This window comes from Erpetoichthys calabaricus, chromosome 10 (genome assembly GCF_900747795.2).
Source record: "Erpetoichthys calabaricus chromosome 10, fErpCal1.3, whole genome shotgun sequence".
Taxonomy (NCBI): Eukaryota; Metazoa; Chordata; class Cladistia; order Polypteriformes; family Polypteridae; genus Erpetoichthys; species Erpetoichthys calabaricus.
This window is the reverse complement of record NC_041403.2, coordinates 3,873,881-3,887,756: the sequence shown is the minus strand read 5'-3', so window position 1 is coordinate 3,887,756 and position 13,876 is coordinate 3,873,881. Positions and strand designations below refer to the sequence as shown.

At 53.0% G+C, this 13,876-nt stretch overlaps 1 protein-coding gene across 1 annotated transcript in view; it reads left to right on the top strand.

The window, feature by feature from the left end:
- plpp3 (phospholipid phosphatase 3) overlaps window positions 1–3,470 on the top strand; it is a 70,553-nt gene extending 67,083 nt beyond the window's left edge. The window contains exon 6 of the mRNA XM_028810760.2: window positions 1,542–3,470. Coding sequence (XP_028666593.1) covers window positions 1,542–1,676 — 135 coding nt within the window. The 3' untranslated portion in view covers window positions 1,677–3,470. The remainder of the gene's footprint in view (window positions 1–1,541) is intronic.
- Window positions 3,471–13,876: the final 10,406 nt, after the last annotated feature.

Here is a 13,876-nt window from a genome sequence, read left to right as displayed (position 1 = left end):
GGTCATTCAGGAAAGGCACTTTCTGCAGCTTTTCCTCTGTCCCGTCAACTCCCACGGGCTGCCGGCCAGATCTGCGGTGCGGGCCGCGAGAGGCCAGTGGGCTGCGAGGAAGCGAATGCTTTGTCACCTGAAGACCGAGGGGCTGGCGGGCTGTGTGGCCCACTTGGATCTCCGCTGCAGCCTTTTAGGGAGTTTATAGGAGACGGCCGCTCTTTAGCTTGAAGTAAAGTTTGCGTGGCCTGCTAGCCAAAGTGCTCAACTGGCACTTTACCCAGGGTGACTTGCAACATCCGAGATGCCACTGGCTCCACTCCCGTCTTCAAATGCCCCTTAAACATGAAGGATAGTCCGTAGTTAGGAAGAAGGTGGGCATCTCGCTCCACCAGCTAGGAACATGGAGAGAATCTGCCTTGAGATTTAATGTCATTCAGGAAGGAGCAGAGGACCTCATGTGGGTCTCCATACGTGTGGGTGAGGACCCCTGTGCCAGTCCTGGGCGCACTGATACACATTGGTGCTGACCCCTTCACTACTCTGTGCACCAAAATCAAGGGTTTGAACTTCATATGTGCCACATCAGGGAGCCAGAGGAGTGACCTGTGCCCATCTCGGCTGGCGCTACATTTGGAATAAACTGCAGTGGCCTGGTGGCACAAGCCACTGCTCCCACAAGCAGAGAGTTTTGGACAAAGAGATCTAATAATAAAAATATTTATATAGCGCCTTTCCCGATATTCAGAGCTTGGACAGAGGGTAACCACTTCAAGCACCGCCAGTGTGTAGCACCCAACTGGATTTTTGTGTCGGTATGCCCAGCACACCTTAGCTATTAGGGGTGAGAGAGCCAATTAGAGACCGGGGATGATCAGGGGGCAGAGTGACTGGTGCCCAGGGCAGCGGGATACTCCCAACTCTTCATGAAGGGTGACCACATACGGTCAAGACCCCCCAGCGTTACAGCACTGGGGCATTGGGAGCCACACACAGACCACGGGGTGTAAGCGCCCCCTGCTGGCCTCACCAATAAGTCTTCCAGCAGCCTCCCAAGCTTTTCTTAGGTGGTCTCCAGCCCGAACATGCTTAGCTTCAGGTGGACACATGCCATTGTAGAGAGGGAATCTGCAAGACCAAAGCAACATGGGCCCTGAGGTGCAGGTGGTCATCCATCACCACACTTCACACAGACTTGTAGGTGTTGGCGATGATGAGCCGAGGGGTATTAGGAGTAGATGGATGAGCTGGGAAACCGAGGGGCTCTGGCTGTGCCAGGGTGTTCCTTCAGTGCGGTTTCAATATCAGTAAGACATGCAACCATTCTGAGCCCGTGTGGATGAGACCGCAGGTAGAGTTGGGCATCGTTGGCATGGCACTGATGTGAGAAACCATAAAGTGGGACGATCGGGCCTAGTCAGATAAGAAGGTCCAACTGTGCTTGCCCTACCTTATGCCATGACCTGCTGTTGGCAAACCTGACCGCCGCCTCAAACTTGTGTTCCGCTGGCCCTGACCCCCCTTATTTTTTTTTTTTTTTTGTTTTCCAGGTCTTCTACGTGTCCGACCTCTTCAAGCCTCACAAGATGTGTCACGTGCCCTCCCCTCCACCCGCCATTAAAAAGGAACTGCTGCCCGCAATGGACATCCTCATGGAACGGAACAACCACCGGAACATGCCCTGAGTGCGCCCGCGGAGGGCCCAAAAGGTTGTGGCTGTCCATGTGACTTGAGGACTGACAGATGGCCGCCCTCGGCTCCTATGACACTTGGAATGTCCCCAGAACTTGAGAGGGCTGCTGCAGCACCACGTGGAGTTTGGGGCCTACAGCTTGCAAATTCGCTCTTGACTAATCTGAAACAAAAAAGAAAAGAGACAAAGCTGAAGCAATTACCTAAATATACATAACGTAACATTTTATATATAAATATATATAAAAAATATATATATATACAAACATATATGTACTCCATATGCATGTGTGCCAGCGCTCGCACACACAGAGAGCCAAACGCTGGCAAGGGGGTCCAGATGGAAGGACTTTGATTTCCCTTTGTGCCTCCCCGGATTTGGCCGAAGGGTGTTGGATCATCTAGAGAGAGACAGACGTGGACGTGTGTGACGATGATCTCCATCAACTAATCCAGTGCCACACTAGCTCACACACACCCCACTTCTAGCACTCGCCCCCCCCAGTCGTCGGCCGTGTGCCCCCCAGAGAATGTGAACACGCAGCTCTTCAAGAAGAATTTCGCTGGTAGACTTGAAAAGGGATAAAGAAATGTAAAAAAAACCCTGAATGCCAACTGACAGACGGCTCTGAGAGAGCTGCGGCCCCCCATCCCCATGCCTCCCCCCCCCCAAAATAAAAGGTCGTCCACGTCTTCAGTCATCAACTTGGACACTCCAGTGGACAAAAGATAAAACCTCCGTTGATCTCGTATCCCTTCATATGTCGTACTGTAATGTGGGGCTGTGCCCCCAATCTGCCAGGAGGTCAGAAGGTGAATTTAGGTGACAACCTCCTCCTCCTCTTCTTCCTCCATGTTGGGCTCTGGGTCTGAGACCTGGGCACCTTTGGCACATCTGCTCCGGGGCTTTCCGCTGGGTGGTTTAGCCCTCCTTCTCTGTTCCTTCAGATTGCACCATACATTCCAGATTTGCAGTTTGGCCCGTCGCTTCCTTGGATGTGCCAGCCAGCGAGCCTGGCGGCGTTACCCTGCCATCACTTTGCCTGCCTTCACCCTGTGGATTTGTCAGCCACCTTACCTTCCTGGTTTGACTGTCCCATGCCACTGCATCTTTACTCTGCATGTCGCTAGTGGAGTGGGTGGCACCTGCTGGTCGGTCGCATGCATTCTGATGAAATCCCCCCTTGCCACCACCTAACCCCTTCATGCTGATACGCCAGCTTTACGACTGGAGATGCCATCCACTATGCGGGCTGTGAAAGGATGCCGACGAGGACTGAACCAAAGCTCCATCGTTGAATCAAACAGGTTAGCGGTGGCTTTACTGGCAACCCGTGCCCTTCACTCTGACAAAAACGTGGGCCCCCGCTGGGGGGGGTCCCAGGCAATCAAGCCGGAGAAAGAAGAAAGGCGCCCTCTAGTTAGTCTCTGGAGCGCCCTCTACTGAACCGGAGATAACCACTACAGTGTGACGAGCCACAGAACCCTTGAGTGTGTCGTCCGTCCTGCCGTTCCAAGCGCTAAGGTGACATCTCGAAGTTTAGAAATCTCGTAGAGGACACTAAAGATGATTAACTCCGATCTCGAAACTCGCTGTTTGTTAAGATGTCCTATCCACTATATAAAGGAGAGGTGAAGGTGTCTCTCGTGACCTGTGCTGCTTGCAGAAGCGTCGATTGTGTCTCGTCTGGTGACATCCCGTCGAGTTTGTGTTTTTAATGACGTATCGCAAAGCCCACTATTTTTGTATCGTCTTATCTTTTGTACAAAAGAACTCGGAGCACCAAGTTTTCTGCTAAATGTATTTAGTGACGTCAACTCAATAAAAGCTCCTCGCCACCGCTGTGTGTCCCCTGCCTTGGCTTTGGTCATTTATTGGGGGGTGTGCGGGGTCATCTATGGTGACAGTGGCCTGGGGGGTGTCACTCCTGAAGACAATCACATGTCGGTGTGTGTTTATATGGCACCGTAGTGACATGTGGGGGTCCTCTGTGTTGTGCTAATTGGTGAGGTGGTCTGTCAGATGGAGGGGGGGCACCAGGTTAACATTTGGGGGGGGTCCTCTGTGATGTGCTAATTGGTAAAGTGGTCTGTCAGATGGAGGGGGGGCACCAGGTTAACATTTGGGGGGGTCCTCTGTGATGTGCTAATTGGTGAGGTGGTCTGTCAGATGGAGGGGGGGCACCAGGTTAACATTTGGGGGGGAGTCCTCTGTGATGTGCTAATTGGTAAAGTGGTCTGTCAGATGGAGGGGGGGCACCAGGTTAACATTTGGGGGGGGTGCTCTGTGATGTGCTAATTGGTAAGGTGGTCTGTCAGATGGAGGGGGGGCACCAGGTTAACATTTGGGGGGGGTGCTCTGTGATGTGCTAATTGGTAAGGTGGTCTGTCAGATGGAGGGGGGGCACCAGGTTGACATTTGGGGGGTCCTCTGTGATGTGCTAATTGGTGAGGTGGTCTGTCAGATGGAGGGGGGGCACCAGGTTAACATTTGGGGGGGTGCTCTGTGATGTGCTAATTGGTAAGGTGGTCTGTCAGATGGAGGGGGGGCACCAGGTTGACATTTGGGGGGTCCTCTGTGATGTGCTAATTGGTAAGGTGGTCTGTCAGATGGAGGGGGGGGACCAGGTTGACATTTGGGGGGTCCTCTGTGATGAGGGAAGTGGCTGTATGTGTACTGGGGGGGGTCTCCATCTCCTGAAACACGGAATACAACGGCTGCAGATTGGGGAGCAATTGGAACAAAGGGTCTCCCGGAGGTGGGGGTCTTGTCTGCTGTTGCTTTGAGTGTCTTTAGTCTTTGCACAGATAGTGGGGGCATTTGGGTTCTGGCCAGGGAGATGGGGGGGGGGGGTCTTGTTACACTCCATGGCCTTGTCACAATAACGATGATGTATTTTATTTATAAAGCGCAGGGTTCGGGGGGGGGGTCCTCTGAGGTAGTAACAGGTTGGATGAAGGGGGGGGGCACAGGGATTGATGTTGGGGGTCCTCTGTGACGTTAGAAACGGGCATTGCTACCATGTGCTGAAATCTCTGGGGTCTTGAGGTGGGGGGGGGTCTCAAATACATTCAGGAGCACTTGGATCAAGGGGGAGGTTGTAGGTGGTCTCGTATGTTGAAATGGCACTCAAATAGTGGGGGGGGGGGGTGTTAGGTTAGGAGGGGCCTCTATGCCTTCTGACAATGCCTTGGTGTGCATAAACGGGGGGGCTCTGTGATGTGCTAACAGGTAAGGTGGTCTGTCAGATGTTTGGGGGTCCTCTGTGATGCGATGTCCCTGCTGTGTGCTGAATGAGAGCTGCAATGGTTCTCAAATCTGGGGGTCTTGCACTTGTAGTGGGGTCTCTGTGTCTTTAGAGAAGGTTGGGATGGGTATACAAGTAGGGTGGGCTGGCCAGACGTATCTCAGGTGGCACTCCGTGTGTGGTGTTGGGTTTGGGGTCTCGGGTGCTTTGAGTGGTCCTTTGCACCAGTGGCCAGCCCCTCACTCCTGCTGCTTGTGAATTGTGATGAGATTTGAAGAGCTGCTGATGGTGGAACACTCTGGAATGTGGGGTCTTGTACATTTTTTTTGGGGGGGGGTCGATGTTAGGTGGTGTGTTCCATTTTGTCTTCGTCTGCCTGTGTAGTCAATGGGCTTGTTGGGTCGGCGGCCCCCTCCTGAAGTGACGTCTCTACCCACACTTGAGGACCACCACCTCCTCGGATCAGAGGGTCCGCTCTGCCCCCCCCCCCCTCTTCTATTAAAGTCCCTCTGCTGCTGGTCTGCCGTAGACTCCAAAGAGAACACGACAGCACTTGGAGTGTGGGGGTCTTCTGCTTTTGGGGGGGGGGGGGGGTTGAGTATTCATAGTTTCATGAAGTGTTAAATGGTGGGGGGGGGGGGTCCTCTGCGATGTGCTAACAGGATGAGTGGGCAGACATGAAGGGGGCACCAGGGTTTGGAGTGTGTGATCCTTTGACTTGAACTGTATCCCCCTGCTGGCGGGTGAGACCACCTGTTGTGGCATTGTGCCCTGTGCCATTCAATGTATTGCTGTGTGGCATCACTGAACTCGAGCTCAACTCTACCCTGTCAGCTGCCACAGCATCCTTGAGTGCACACACCAGGGTCCATTCTGACAACGTCAATGCCATGGTGTAGCATGGCATCACCTTCTGCCCCCCCTGACAGTGGCAGCACTTGGTTCTCCCTGGTGGGCTCCTACTGTGTGACACAGCTGCCATCACCCTTTGGCACCAGGAGTCTTCCTTCAAAGTCCATCTGTGCCATGTAAGTGCCATGGGCCCTCTGTGTGTCGATGCAGTCCATCCTCAGTGGAGTGAAGTGACTTGTGTCAATGTGTGTGTGTGTGTGTATATAGCGCCTTTCTGAAGGCCCCACCTGCTGAGCCACTTTACAGGGGGTCTCTTAAAGATGAGCCCTTCTGAGTCCCCTCAGAGTCGCACACAGCTGGGCCTTTGCTGCACAAGTTCTATATGGCGCCTTCCCGTAGTGAGCCACATGCTCAAGTGCTTTAGGGGGGTCAGCGAGTGTATTGGGGGGGGGTTATATAGCGCCTTTCTGTGACCAGAGGTTACACATTCAGTCTGCTTGATGCCAGGTGGGGGTTTGCTGTTAAAGTTCTGTATTATGCCTTCCTGCAGCAGAGAGCCCACTCAGGCGCTTTAGAGATGGAGGCCACTTGGTCCCCTCTTTCTTTACTAGGACCCCCACACAGGTGTTGTACCCCACTCACCTTCATACTTGATACACGGAGTCAATGCAGAGAAGTGACTCACAAAACTCTATATAGCGCCTTGTAGGACCAAACCGCTCCTCACTGGGGTAAAGACCCCACAAATGGTCATGGGGGGCTGGGGGGGGGTTTGCTTTAAAATTCTATATAGCGCCTTCCTGTAGTAAAACCACATGCTGAGATGCACGAGGAGCCTTCATGTGAGCCCATAGGCCGCAGCAGCACTGGGGGTCTTCTTACACCCGAGTCACATGGCGCCTCCTTGGACTAAACGGCACCTGCAAGCCAATTCATTTCCCACTTTCCAAACCTGGAGCCCCTCACAAGTCTAGTGAGCCCCCCAGAGGGTCTTTGGTGGGGATGGCGCCTTTCCTATACTGATAATCCTGCTAAGGGGCTGTACGCTGATGGTCTGTGGCCATCAATGACTCGCTCAGCAGTCCATGGCGATGATCGGCTCTTCCAGTTCCACCTGGCGCTTCACTTCCTGTGCCTTATGGACACTGGCCACTCGGTCCCCTCTTACGTCCCTTCAGGCCCCACCTTACATTCAAATTCTATAGAGCGCCTCCATAGGCTGAAGAGCACTTGACAAATCCCCCCTCTTTCTGTACCAGGGGCCCCCACACAGATGTTGTGCCAATGGGGGGGTGACTCTCAAAATAGTATATAGCGCCTTCCTGTACTGACCGGCTCCTCACAAGTGTACTGTCCCACTCGGTGTCACACAAAGTCATTGCTGGGAATGTGCTTTGAAATTCTATATAGTGCCTTCCTGTGGCGAACCACTTTAGGGGGGCCATCCATTTACAGCAGTGGGGGGGGGGACCTTTACATCTGAGTTATATAGCGCCTTCCTACACTGAACAGCATGCTCCAATTGACTCCCTCTTTGTGTGGCTCTGTGGGGCTCGAGGTAAACAAACAGTCACACAATCAAGTTCTATATAGCGCCTTTCTGTAATAAACCACATGCTGAGATGCACGGGGGGGTCCTTCGTGCGAGTCCGTACACCGCAGCAGTACTGGGGGTCTTCTTACAACCGAGTCGTGTAGCGCTTTCCTGTAGCTCAATCAATTCCCTCTTTCTGAACCTCGAGCCCCCCCCCGTCAAGTATAGTGAGCCCCTCCGAGCCACACAGAGAATCATGGGTGGGGTTGGCTCTGTAAATTCTATATAGCGCCTTCCTATGCTGAAGAGCACTTTACAGATGGCCCTCTTTCTTTCCCAGGTGCCCCACACAGATGTTGTGCCCCCCTCACATTCATGCACAGAGTCAATGGGGGGGGGGCATGCTTCTCAAAAAAGTATACTGTAGAGCCCAGAGCCATGGGTGGGACTGTGTTTTAAAAGTCTATATAGCGCCTTGCTGTTTAGAGGGGCTTTCCGGTGAGTACTTGTGCAGCTGTAGTACTGGTGGTCTCTTCAAACTGACTTATATAGCGCCTTTCAGTGAAGGTTTCACACTTTCAGTCTGGCTGATTCCATATCGTGGGTTAAATGACCCCCCCAGGAAGTCATCGGTAGGAATTTGCTCTTAAGATCCAATATGGCGACACGCTGAGATGCACGAGGGGCCATCATGTGAGTCCATATGCCACTGCAGTACTGGGGGTCTCCGATCTTCAACACACAGGCAGGCTGATTTGATTTTCCCTCACAAGTGCAGTGAGCCCCTCAGAGTCACACAAAGAGACCTTGGTAGGGATGGCTTTAAAAATTCTGTATAGTGCCTCACTGTAGTGAACAGCATGGCAAGCGAGGGGCTTTACTCCGATGGGCAAAATGGTTTTGTGCATCATTGGCAGTAACTCTGGGTAAGAAGCAGCGATTGCAGTTCTATAGAGCGCCTTGCTTCACCCCCCAGGTGTAGTGACCACTTCCAGTTGTATATAGCGCCTCCCTGTATGCCGGGACTCCTCCAAGCCGTCAAGTTAGCAGTGAACATGGCGCCTTACTGTCACGTGCCACCTGCTATGGCACTTTAGAGGTGCAGCGCCATCTGCTCACAGTTTCTTCTTCTCATGCTGATCTACAATGATTGTTAGGACTGTGTATATAGCGCCTTCCTCTATAGACCGGCAGGCTATGCTGGTTTACAGCTGCAGCCCAGCTGATTCTCATTTTTCTCTGCCCGGACCTCCACATAAGGAGTCACTGGAGACCAGCGACTCCTATATGGCGCCTTCCTGTGACGAGCAGCACACAAAGTCAAGCAAGTGCATAAATCTACTGGCGAGGAGTGACCCTTAAAGTCCTATGGCGCCCTTCCTGTAGCTTCAGCCCACCTGATTCCTCTTTGCGGACCACCGTAGAGGCCTGCGGATGAAATGACTTGTTCAGGGAGTCATTGCTGGGAATTGGCTCTTCAGACTGTGTATAGCGCCTTCCTCTAGTGAACTGCATGCTTACCAGACGCAAGCCCCCTTTCTGTGCTTGGAGCTCCTCACAGGGTCCACTCCGCGTCACATAAAGAGTTATGGGTGGGATTCGGCACATAAGCTCTCGTAGATAGCGAGTGCCTTTCCCTAGTGAATAGCTTGCTTGACCGATTTCTGGTCAATCGATTCCTTCTTTCTGTAGCTGGAGCCCCTCACACACAAAGTCAAAGGTGGGATTGGGCTGCTAAACTTGTATACAGCGCCTTTCAGCAATGGGCTCCAGGTGTTTAAAAGACGCACCCCAGTGGGATTCCTGATTCCAGTGCCCCCCCCACATAGATTTGGTGTGGGGGGTCGCCAGGGGGCCACGCTGAGCACAGCTGGTCTCCAATGTGGATTTGTGGGCATCCAGAGAGAGAGAGAGAGCTGCGGAATCTTCCAGAAGGTGAGGGTGCCCCCGGTTTCTCATTTGCTTGAGTTTCTGCCAAGTGTGCACCCGAGGGCCTCTTCATGGAGGACTGAAGCAAAGCCCCCCCACCAGTCGAGTGCCGGCAGCCACCCCCCCCTCCAGCTTCTCGCTCATTTTTCCTGCTTCGCCTCGACTTGCTGTCACATGCGCTCTACAGAAGGGTGACGCCATGCAAGATGTGCCAAGAGATAGGCGAATAAGCAGGCGCTGCTGCATTCCATGGCAGGATGGCGTGGGACCACCTGGACTGTGTCTCCAGTGGCCGATAGCGCCCTGACTCACACCACTCCTGATACGCTGCCCCGTGCCAAAGCACACACGCCCGCTATTCCTCCAGAATCAGTAATACGGATTCAGGCTTGGCACGCCAAGTTGTCTTGTGCAGCTTGAATGGAACAGACCCTGGTGTACCCAGCTAACTGACTGCTGTAGTGCCATCATGTCCCTCTAATCTGTGCCAACCCAGCAACTAATGCCCTTTCATGGCACTCAGTCTTTTAAGAAAACCCTGTGCCACCCCAGCTCTCTACCTGATCACATTTATAGTCACCATAGGGTGTTCTGACCTGCCCACTGCTACCATTTTTTCATATTGATCTGTGCCAGAGTGGGCAGATTTATGATTTTTTTTAGGGTAACTGTGCCACCCAGTTCTCCACCACCTGAGTTCATGGTGGGCTACACCACCTTACATGCCACCAGCGGGTGCTCTAGGAGACCTGATGCAGTGTGGCGTGCCAACTTCAAAGCAGACTTAGTGGTGGGCAAGTCTTTAGGTCTGACACCTCTGTAGTAACTTAGGTGGGCAATGCTGATGGCCAGGTCACCTGGGCATAGTGGTCTTAGGAGCCCCGCCCATGTCTCGGATCAGTGGGTGGGGTCCCACATGGCACCAGTGACCTCATCAACCATCATTGTCTTGACACCACCTCCTGGTCAGCCTTTGAGTCACCTCAGTTGATGTCAGACGCCAGCTGCTTGGCACACTTCTTCTCTTTTGCTGACCCTTGGTGATTCCCGTCCTGTGGATCATTGTGATGGATTGGGGAACATGATGGGTAGATGACCAGAGTTCCAGCTTGAAGCTCCACCAGTGGTCTTAAGAAATGGAGAAATGTAAGTGACCCCTGCTTAGAGGGAGAGCCCACCTCCAGATGTTCTGGACCCCCGTGCCACTTCTGCTGTTGTCGCCAATGTTCATTGCCACCCCTAAGGTCTTTTCCTTCTGTCATCTGCTGGCCACTCCATGACCCAATCCCACCGGCCCCCTTCAGCCTCGTCTTCCAGACCTTTGGCTTTGTCTTTTTTCAAAATCTTCTGGAACCCTGGAGTTTTTATACAGCGCCTTTCACAGTGGCACACTAAGTGTACTAAAGTCTTCTTTTCATTTGCCTTGGCTCTGCTGACCTTCATTTTTAGGAGCTGGTCAGGTTTTCCCATGTCATCTGTTGGTCACCACCAGCACTGCACGCTGACCTCTTTCATGAGACCCTGATGGTCACCCGATGATCAGACCCGCCTTATGTATCCATCCTGGCCAATGAATGGCTGCCTGGAGCTCGCTGTCCACACCACTTGTTCTACTGACCCTTCTCTGCTCCCACTTTCCAATATGTAAGGCACGGCCCCGTGGTCCTCCGTGACCCCCCAATTTGGGCGCCGGCTGTCCATGTGGTGACTCCTCGGCTGAGCTCACCTCCTGAGGCGTCCCAAGCAGCTGCTGACTTTCAGAATTCTCGGCTGAGCTCATCCTCCACCTGCCGCCATTCGTTTGCCGTTTCTCCCCTTGTCAGGCGGCCCTCTTTGTTTCTCATGACACTTTCCAGATGTAGACCCCCGGGGGCGTTGGATGTGCCAGTGAGTGACTCACCATTCCGAGAAGTAAGCGGAAGCACAGCGGGTGGGGAGTCGCCAATCCTCGGATAGGACGGGTGCTGGCAAAACCCTCAACGGCACATGAGGGGTCTACCTGACCTCCAAACTGAAGGCCCAAGGTGAGGAGGACCCCCGAAGGAGAAATGAGGGGGCAATCTTAGAGGGTCAGAGAATTGCTAGGAAGCCATTGGCACCCTTTTGGGTACATGATGAAGATGTGAAGTCCCAAAGGTTTTCCACACACAGATGTCTCCATCAACCCCTGGTCCATCTGCGGGATGTTTGGATTCTGAGACCCTCTTAATGTCCATCAGCAGATGTTAGCATCCCATCTGTTGGTCCAGTCTTTAATGCTCTCCTTGATCCTTATGTCAAACTGCAATTCTCTGGGGGTCTCGGTTCATTTTAGGGAGGCTGCAGCCTGCTGATGGATCTCAGGACACCTGACTGTGCAGAAGGTCCAAGGGTCCTGCTCTTGGTCTCCCTTAAAATGGCTGCCCTGTGAATGGTGGAGTTGCTAAAAGTAAGAGACGCAGCACCTGAGTGTCATACAGGGTGGGTCTCATTGTCCAGGTGGACACCCCCAAACTCGGTGACCATTAGTGACACATTGGCTTTGATGATTTGCCCCATCTTCTCAGCCACTGACCACCTCCCAGTTCACTCCGTCACCGATTTCCGATGTCTCCATGGTGAAACTGGACCTGGATGAGCGTGCGGCCGCTTGCCACGCTGGCACAGCTTTAACTCCGGCACTTCACACGTGTGCTGGCCAGGCGGCTTGTGTGGGCCACACTTCCCATGACCAGATCTGTGGCTGCGGCGGACCCTTTGAAGGGAATTCCGCCAGGGCAGCTCAAAGCCACACGTTCAGGAATTTACAAGGTGTTGGCTCCAAGTTAATGAATCGGCCGTTCCCAGCCGGCCGCCGCTCTGTTCTGCGTCCAGGTGCGTGAGACTTCAGGTGGCACTCGGCGAGCCGCTGTGATCGTCTGGCACGCAAACATGGAGAACGGGCAGGGGCACAGAGGTGAGACCATCTCATGAGACAAGAGGAGCGAGTGATCTGTAAGCTTAGAATAAGCACGGATAGGATGGAGCTCAGGCTGTGACCCGTCCCACCTCATCTGCGCTCTACTCATCGTCATCTTCAACTTCCTCAGGCTAATTGGTTCTCCTTGAAATTTCGGATCTGATTCTTCTGGACCTGAAGTCTATGTATCTCACTAGCCTTTGGTTCTTCAGCACTCCACAATGGGCTAAACTTCTCAAGACTCTTACTGCTCCTCTAAATTGTTCTTCTCCTTCTGAGTTGAGCTCCTCCATCTCTGAACATCTCCAGATGTGTCCGTGGGTCTGTCAGGTTGAGCTCATATGGTGTGAAACGTAAGAGGGTTCTGGTCTAAGCTTGACTACACACATCTCCCTTCTGATCCTCTTTCTTCTCCTATGAAGCTCAACGTCTTTCCACTCCACGTGGGGTTGCATGTCCTTCAGGTTTACAGTGAACTCCTCTCACTCCACCCATCTACCCTCCCTCCACAGCTCTGATGGTCTCTTTTCTCCATGCACTTGATATTCTCTGTGCCGCTGGTCTCAGGTTGAGCCATCATGGCCTTGAATTCCTCAGGCCTCCAGGTCAGGTTTGACTCCTTCGACTCTGATCTTCTCTTGGCTTCATGATGAACACCTCTAACTCAGGTCTCCTCTCCAGTCCACGTTCAGCTCCAGTGACTCTTTTCACTACGTACTGATCTGGACGTCCTATTTCTCTGAAGTGAACTCCTCTCACTCTATTCATCCTGGTCTTTTCACTCCACTTTTGAGACCCCCTTCAGCTGGTTGTCTCTCTGATTTGAGCCATCATGGTCTTGAATCCCCCTAACCTCCAGTTCCGGCTTGTCTCCTTTAACTCCTCGTAACTTTGTGATGAACTCAATCTTCTGTCCCATCTAATTCTGGCTCCTGTCCCTCTGAACGTCCCCCCACTTGCTTGTGTCCCACACCTTTACTCTTAATGCCACTCATGCTCTTCCTGTCCACTATGTCTTTTGTCCCTGGACCTCTAGATGGCGTCTTTTCTTCCAAGCTTCCTCTTTACTCAAGTGGAGCTGACCCCCCCATGTCAAGGGTCATCTGTGCCCGCTGTGGATGCACAGAAGGCCCTGCGGTCAGCACTGACCCAACTACTAGATGAGTCTCCAGTGAGCCCCACATTGTCACCCCCTCGCCACATCTCCACACTGCCAGGTGACTTCTGCCCCCCCCCACTCTTCTGTTCGCCAATCCCCCTTTAGTTTACATGGCAGAATGTGATGAGGCTGAGGAGGTGTCAGTCCCCCCCACCCCCCCCGGCTGTGGTCAGAGGTATGAGTTAGGAGATGGGGGGCTGTGTCTGATGGACAGGGTCAGCTTTAATGGGTGGAGAAGCTCCTGCTGCTACTCACTGACCGAGTGACCTGCGGGCTGATTGGGTCACCTCTCTGACCCTCTGGGTGAGCAGCTGAGTGATCAGTCATGTGACAATGAACAGCTGTCTCACCAACTGGGAAGATAACAAGTGCTGTCACCTCCTGGGTGACTAAGTAGCCCCGGCCAATCTGACAGGTTGAGTTTTGCAGTACGGTTTGATTGTATATAGCGCCTTTCTATACTGGACGTGGTCCTCGCTCCCTTGTTAATACCAGCAGGTGACAGGACATCAGCACTGATAGCCACGCCATAG